At 34.2% G+C, this 7,884-nt stretch overlaps 2 protein-coding genes across 3 annotated transcripts; one reads left to right on the forward strand and one right to left on the reverse strand.

The window, feature by feature from the left end:
* Positions 1-293: 293 nt before the first annotated feature.
* On the reverse strand, positions 294-4,210 carry ATPsynB (ATP synthase subunit b, mitochondrial). The gene is made up of 5 exons (XM_076128629.1): positions 4,054-4,210; positions 1,996-2,143; positions 1,381-1,579; positions 886-1,074; positions 294-530 (listed from the first exon to the last, which is right to left on the reverse strand). The coding sequence occupies exons 1-5, from the start codon at positions 4,079-4,081 to the stop codon at positions 354-356; spliced, it is 741 nt and encodes a 246-aa protein (XP_075984744.1). The 5' UTR covers positions 4,082-4,210; the 3' UTR covers positions 294-353.
* A 223-nt stretch (positions 4,211-4,433) lies between these two features.
* Positions 4,434-7,589, forward strand: Svip (small VCP interacting protein). Of its 2 annotated transcripts, none has more exons than XM_076128710.1 (3): positions 4,434-4,578; positions 5,336-5,500; positions 5,812-7,589. In XM_076128710.1, the coding sequence occupies exons 1-3, from the start codon at positions 4,546-4,548 to the stop codon at positions 5,824-5,826; spliced, it is 213 nt and encodes a 70-aa protein (XP_075984825.1). In that variant the 5' UTR covers positions 4,434-4,545; the 3' UTR covers positions 5,827-7,589. The 2 variants fall into 2 exon arrangements, with proteins under 2 accessions (XP_075984825.1, XP_075984824.1); XM_076128709.1 differs by lacking the exon at positions 4,434-4,578 and adding an exon at positions 4,745-5,012.
* Positions 7,590-7,884: the final 295 nt, after the last annotated feature.

Raw genomic sequence — 7,884 nt, forward strand, 5'->3', positions numbered from 1 at the left:
TTTATGTGGAGAAGAACCATATAATTACAAAAAACAAGGCACACAAAATGCTTGACAAGTTTGCTGGTTTCTGAAAACAAGTTTTAGTTTATAAGACATTTTTCTTGAGATATACTCCAACAGCTTTTTCATCAGGTTAGGCTATAACGTATAGTTATGTAGTTTACGTTATATGTCTAATTGTATAGTTAGAAGCTGAGTATGAAATCAGCTTCTAACTATACAGAAGTAGTGATAGGCCGTTTTGTTACTATTTTCTTTAGGTTTAATGAATAAAAATAAAAGTCAAAAAGCTAACTCGAACCATGATTTATTACATTTACATTACATAATGATAAATAATCTACACGTGTTTACTTCCTGGCGGCGAGCGCGGCGAGGTCGGCGATGCAGCGGTCCAGCGCCTGCTTCTCCTGGTCGGGGGTGATGGCCTTGGTCACGTTCGTCACTATCCAGTCAACCATGTGCTTCTGCGCCAGGCGACGCTCTACGTTCGACTTCTCGAGCTGGTAGTCGAGGCGACGCTTAACCTGAGGAGATAAAAAGGTTTTATTAGTTATTTCTCTTGATGTAGTGAGTCTCTCTTCTATTGGGAAGCTGTTCTGTTCGAAACACCTAGTGTGCGAGACAAACATCGGATTAAAAAAATGACAAATGATTGAGCCAAAAAGATAAAATTTAATAAATCAAATTGGCACATTACAATGAATAACTCAATAAAATTGCGGTAAAACCAATACCGTAATGTAAGTTACAAAAAAGAAAAGTAATTTAGACCCGAACATTAACTGTAATGTACAACAACAAAGATATGAACCTTGAGACTGATTTTACAACAGGTAAATACATATATGAGGTATTAAACAAATAGGTAAATAGTGTTACCTCAGAGTAAGCGTTCATGAGCCTCTCCCTGTAGGCGGCCTCGAGCTGCAGCAGCACGTTCTCCTTCTTGGCCTCCATGAGCAACTCCTGGCCCTGCGCGCGCCACTGAGCGGTCTTCTCGGCCTGCACGGCCTCCTCCAGCGCCTTGATCGAGTCCGTGCGGCTCGAGTTCCACTCGCCTTCAATAGCCTGGAAAATATTACAGGTTGTGCTAAAGGATGGTCTAACAACATAACAAGCTTTTCAAGGACTATAATAGGGCTATAATAATAACTAGAAGATGTCTTCTGACTCTTAATATAAAACAAATACTAATGGATTCAACTAAATGAGGGCCAAAAATATACAAAACAAACAGCCATTTCAATTAATAAAATGAACTGACTGTTTTCTTTATATTTTTTTTATATCTTTTTGTTTTGCATTGACTAAAATACTCTGTGACTCTAATGACATATTTTCTTTCCACTATTTTGGTAGAAAATTCCTACTCACATCAACTTCCTTGTCTAACCAAGAGGCGATGCTTGGTCCGAACTTCTTAGCGGCAATGTAGACCATGAGGAGCAGAGACAGACCGGAGTAGTACTCGTGCTCCATGACGTAGATCTCCTTGCTGCACAAGTATGTGGCCAGACCAACACCAAATGTGTACGGACCAGTCACACCGGTCTTTGAGTGGAAGAACTGGAACCTGGAAAATGAAGATGAGCAAACTAAAATATTGTAATTTTAGAAAGATACATACTGCAATAAATAGTTTAACAAAAAAAATTGTGGTCAATTGCTCAGGCTTGTTATTAGCTTTAGCCAAAGACAATCTGGAGCAATTTATGTTCATGTGAACACCCACAGAACTTAACTAGATAGTGGTATATAGTCATGTTGGGCAAAGAACTGCTGCAGAATGGAAACAATAAGTAAAATAATGAAAGAGAAGTCATTAATAGTCAGACATTTATATAAAATTTTGATAAAGGTAATGATTATCACACTAAAGTTAGTCTTTCAGACGCTATACATTTTATCACCTCAATAAAATTTATTATGTGGTTAGCTTAAAATATACCTAGAAGATATATTACATCATATTTATGGTGGAAAACTAACCATTCTTCAGGCAGGAATCCGAGACGGACTTTGCCAGGTTCAATAGCTCTGACTGGTCTGGGGAAGTTCTTCTCATCGCGCGCACCGCCGACTTCGGTGGCCGAGCCGCGCGCCGCGAGCGCTGTGCATGTGGACTGTCGCGCCGCAGCTGTGGAAGTCACACATAATGAGTTACAACAATATCCACACAGCTATAAAGATTCCAGGTCAATTGAAGTGTAGTAAAGTAGTGCACACCCTGTGCATGGTATTTTCTTAATGCTAAACAGATCTTTATTGTACATATAACCATATGAAGGCAGCAAACTCCTTTTTTCAAACCATGGAAGTAAGAGATTAATAATACTTGGAAAGAATTTTGAATTTTAAAATTGGGTAACAAGTCAGCTGATTATGCCATCAAAAACATTCTGTAAAAACCTCAAGTCTCGCCGTAAAAAGTTGTGAGATCTATATAATACCAAGTCGATTAATCTATTTAGTCTCTACTTAAAGGACCTTCTGTCTAAAGTTATTACGTATGTTATTATCATGCCAATTTAAAAAAAAATACCTTTAAAACAAATAGACCGACCTGGCCATCGCCTGATTTGATTATTAGTATGTATCACACAGCACGACGAGAAGTTAATGCTCCTGAAATGTTAATGGCGAATTTGTGTTTTCTTGCGATGACCAAGTCGATCTATTTGTTTTAAAGGTATTTTTTTTTAAATTGGCATGATAATAACATACGTAATAACTTTAGACAGAAGGTCCTTTAAGTAGAGACTAAATAGATTAATCGACTTGGTATTATATAGATCTCACAACTTTTTACGGCGAGACTTGAGGTTTTTACAGAATGTTTTTGATGGCATCTCACTTCTTTTTGTAGAGCGAACATAAGTCCAATTGGTATGGAAAGACGTTTTTTTTTCATAATTCAACATATTTTCCTATGGGAATGTTGTTAAGTTTCATGGGCTAAACACTCTTACCCACCCTTTACCCCCTCCCGTTATGCCTCATATAGTAGGTACCTATTTACACCTATTTATTTTATTTTCTACAGTAATAATAATTCATTAACTGCAAATGTAACCTTGTAATCTTATACATTTATATGGGATTACAAAGTTATTGTTGCAGTTGGTGAATTTAGAAAACTGGACCGAAATTAGAAAATATTAAATTTTTCCCATGATTAAGACACTAAACCCTATTTGTATTCTAAATTTTAAGCTTCTAAGTCTGCTAGAAGTACCTTAGACTTTTGATGATCGGTGAGTCAGTGAGTCAGTGAGTCAGTGAATCAGTGAATCAGTGAGTGACAAAATTCAAAATTTTAACAAGTTGTCATTCTTAAACGACTGGTTCAAATTGACTGAAATTTTAAATATATCGTGTTTATACAATGACTGATTAGTTGCTGAAAATCCAGGCTTCTTGTTTTATCCACAACGAAATTATAGGGGTGTCAAAAATAGCCCGAATTGCTTCGAGAAAAGGATGTTACGGCCGTGCCGCTTTTTTTTGCTCGACTTGCGGGGGCACTTCCGTGCCCCCAGATATTTTATATATCATCATAATCATAATATAATAGGGTACATACTAAAAGCTACAATTATTTTATAAATTTAACTGTAAGACTGGAAATTGGTCAGTTAGGAAAATAGTTGGTCAGTTACTTTTATGTCTGATATCCAGATTACAGGAAGCAAAGTAAGGGATGTAAGGGTATGATAAGTGGCTCCTCAAGTCAAGGGATGAAGGTCTTATCAGAAAATTATAACCATAGAATTTTTATCAGCTGCTGCCTACATAATACAATATAGGTTATATTAAATTAATTTCTAAATACTACAGGGACGACATCAATACCGACTAATAAGCTCTCTCTATTGACAATAATACTGTAAATACAGCAAATAGTACGAATAAAAATCCTGTAAATACGGTGGCACCCGTCAAATCAGTGATTACATAAACCTCCGTAACCCAGGGTTAAGGTTAAAAATTAAACAATATTACCTTATTCTGATTACATCTTTAGCTCTACTTATTTCTAACACGTACCTGAACGCAAAGCTACGCGAGATAGCATTTTGTAATATGCAATTAGCAATTTATTTCACAAAAATCGACAGTCCCTGAGCAAAATGTACTTTGCGTTAGTGGTGCACTTAATCGATCGACTAATGTTACTCGCAAGTCGTAAGAAACTTTAGTCGATCGACTTGTCAACCCTCTACAGAGACATATTTACCGCATTTTTTACTTTCAGGAGCAAACTTCTTATAATTACCTAATTTCTAAACAAATATGACAAATTATTATTTCTATCGCTATTAGTGGATCGACTTTACAAAATAGTAAGTAAGAAACGATTTTCTAGAAACTGTCTCCGGCCTACTTTATAACTTGGTCACGTCGAAAAATCAATAACTTATCTAGGCCAGTTCCTATTTTTGTTTACGCGTGTCCATTTGGCTTGATAAATATCTTTTGCAGGGTTTATTGTATATTTTGTCAAAAACTTACTTTTGTGGTTGGTTTGGTTTCTTTGCCATGGCTAACATTCACTGGATTTGGAAGCGAATGGTTCGTTTTTGTGCTATATTAGAATAAAACGGCTTTGTGTATTATTATTTAAAATATGCAATACTAATATTATTTAAAGTATACACTTTACACTACAGTATAATTTATGTTATTTTGACATTTTTAGAATGTCATAGTTCTTTTTTCATTTTATCCACAATAAAAATCTATTGTGCCAGCTTGAAAGATGTATAAATAAACCAAACTGTTTTCGAACACAACAGGTTGTATAACTCAGTAAGCAGTTTCTATTGTTTCTAAACGCAAAAAAAGCCGTCAGATTAGACAGATGTAATTGACGTATCTGTTATTGATAAGATTAGTGTGACTCTAACTTTTATGTTTTTGTTCGGAAAACTTAACTTTTCTTTGAAATGGGGCTCATTACATCCTGCTGCAGACCCTCAGCTTCAGAAATACTGACTCCTGACGCAGTAAGTGGTCACATTTCACGTGCACCTTTGGTCCAAACGTTGATAATGAAATCTTACGAAATTGTTATTCTTTCTAGAAGTGATCTGTATCAAGAAGACTGATGAAAAGTTAATAAAACTGGTTTTTAATTTGACACTTAATAATACTTAACAAGTTTCCGCATTTAGCATGCATAAATAATATTAATTTCGAGTAGGGTATGAAGAACATTTTTTTTGTCTTGATGTTTAGTAATAGTTTTTTTGAATGTCATTGGGACGAAACTTTATGATTGTTGTTATTCCGTGTATCTTCTATAATGTTCTTTGTTTTATGTTGTTAGGAGACCAGACGGCGGCAGCAGAGTGAGGCGGCTGAGCGTCGCGCTGCGCAGGACGCGGCGCGCGGCATCAAAGACATTGAGAAAGTCAAGCGGATGCAGCAGAGGAGTGAGGAGATGGAGAAGAGGGAGCAGGAGCTGAGTTCACAGGGAGGTGCAGCATTGAAGGTTAGTAGCAGAATTACTCTAGTTTAAGATTATTACCAGCCAGCATATCATTTGATAGGAGCGTTGACTTGAGATTATTAAAGACAAACTAAAGGTATGCTATATCATTATCAAGTTATTGAAAAAGTAGGTGTTTAGACTTTTTAGTATCTCCATTAATTTTAAAAGGTGTTTGTTTCAAATAAGCATTTGTTAGTTGTCTTTAAGATTTTAAAGTTTACTACATTCTATTTTACAGCTCCTCTAATTTTTAAGACTAAATTAATTTTGATGGACTGGTACTATAATGCTATACTCTTTCTTGATTCCAGTGGACAGCGGACTGAGATCAGGCTCCCTGTGGGAGCAGTGATCAGAATCAAAAGACAGATAAGAGTGAAAAATATAAATACAAGAACTGATCCTGTACCACATGACAAACTACCAATACCATAGACAAAGTGTTACCAACCTTACATATTATTACAACTGGCAAGAAAAACTTGTGGAAAAAAACTTTCCTTATTCTAAAGCATCTATTTGATGACTTTTCCCTATGATTGTTCATGAATTGGACCAAAGTGAAGATCTAAATTTTACTAGGATCCAATCTTCATTTAAAAGGAATGAATTTAATGTAGTCCTTAAATGCATCATGCCTCAATTCCAGATAGACTTTTCACACAATAGTTTTTATTTACACCCCACATGCAAGATTAGTCCTTACCAATTTTCCAGTCATTCATCTTTGCAAAGTGCACTGTAGCACAACAGAATAAGGTTCACAATAGCTTGTTCAGTTTATATGCTTTGTACAATTATTTTGCTCAATATTTACGAATATTTATCAAGTGTTAAAGGTTATAAAAGATTAATAAACAGTCAGATTATTGTGCGTTAAAGATACGCGTTCACTGGGTCGGAACCGAAGCATAAGGATCGTAAGGATTTGTTGCGTTATATAAAATTCTTTGGCGCCAAAATCCCGCTCCAGTACCTACATGCAAAAAAAAAACCTTAATTGTATTCTTAATTCTTATATTTAACTGTTGACTGTACTGTAGACTGTTTGGTATGTTGTATAGAAACTTTTTTTCTAATAAGCTTTTTGGTGTCCACCTGCGTCCATCTTTGTGACAATACTATACTTAGCTACTTGAACGATTTTAAAATTTCCAAATGTAGGCATTGTAATATGTCCTAAGATATTGTATATTATAAAAAAAAACGAAATTTATATATTTTGTTAGAAATTATAAGTCTTGAAATTACTATTTTGCTTAAAGCACTAGACATAGCCATCGAAAATTTGGACAAATGGATTAGTTTATATCAATCAAAATTAAAATTACGAGTAATCCTAATTTGTGTTCTTTTAAGCACATGCTAGTCTTGTTGCAAACTACTTCAAAAGGTACATATCAGGACTAAATGTCTTATAAAACTTAAAATGAAAGTTTATCAATAATTTTGATGTTGTAACAAGATTTTCAGTGTTATTATACTTTTCAGAAATAAGTCCATTTATTATTATAGATGTTTATAACGTAAGTGATATTTTTTGCTATTTTTATCATATTTATATTGTGTATATTGTATGTTAGATGTAGAATTTATGTTGTAGCCACTTTGCGATTAAATTATTGATGTTAAATGTTGCTAAATACAGTTAAAAATATACATAAACTAGAAAACTAATTTGCAATTGTAATGTATTTTAAAATATTCAAAATTTATGTCACTGGCATGTTAAAAAACCTGTTTTTAAAATGTGTTGCTAGTCATGAGAAATTGTATTCAATATAGTTACCAGCAATTAAAAATAATTGGGCACATGTAAACTGTTTCATAAAGGTGTACTTTTTTGTAACTACCTTTTTATATAAAAAAAATCTTCAAATTACGTCTGTACTTATTGCTCAATGTTTTTAAACAACAGTATTAAATATACAACATTTTAGAGACATTTAATATTGTCAGTATTTTATTATGAAAACTTGGAATTTTTGCGAAAATCGTGTAAGCGATGTGGCTACTACATTCGCACTGATTGTACGTAGCTTAAGGCATATAAATGAATATATTATATAAATGTAATTAAATGTGTTAAATGAAATGATATGTTTTATTTTAATTCACAAAACATTCCGTTTTAAGAATGAGTCCCACATTGGCAGTCTTTGTAAATAGACAGTAAATATGAAGAAAGGTACCCATAACTAGGCCAGACAACGAGATTTCCATGAATTATACTGATTTACTAACGGCAGGTTAGTAATCGAACTTAGATAGTGCCGACATCAATGCATTGGTCAGTGTTAGGTAGGTAATTTGCAAATTCTTGTCAGTGTTCTCTCTTCTGTAATAAATGAAGGTGTAAAAAAGCACAATATGGTGTGCCTATA

This window comes from Anticarsia gemmatalis, chromosome 21 (assembly GCF_050436995.1).
Source record: "Anticarsia gemmatalis isolate Benzon Research Colony breed Stoneville strain chromosome 21, ilAntGemm2 primary, whole genome shotgun sequence".
NCBI lineage: Eukaryota > Metazoa > Arthropoda > Insecta > Lepidoptera > Erebidae > Anticarsia > Anticarsia gemmatalis.

What these genes read in the sequence shown, in the direction of transcription:
- ATPsynB (XM_076128629.1), bottom strand. Translation starts at nt 4,081, where the DNA reads ATGCTATCTCGCGTAGCTTTGCGTTCAG. An exon ending in GGTTAGACAAGGAAGTTGAT is followed by an intron (nt 1,075 to 1,380) that starts GTGAGTAGGAAT and finishes AATATTTTCCAG; the next exon opens with GCTATTGAAGGCGAGTGGAA. An exon ending in TCATGAACGCTTACTCTGAG is followed by an intron (nt 531 to 885) that starts GTAACACTATTT and finishes TTATCTCCTCAG; the next exon opens with GTTAAGCGTCGCCTCGACTA.
- Svip (XM_076128709.1), top strand. Translation starts at nt 4,953, where the DNA reads ATGGGGCTCATTACATCCTGCTGCAGACCCTCAGCTTCAGAAATACTG. An exon ending in AAATACTGACTCCTGACGCA is followed by an intron (nt 5,013 to 5,335) that starts GTAAGTGGTCAC and finishes TTATGTTGTTAG; the next exon opens with GAGACCAGACGGCGGCAGCA.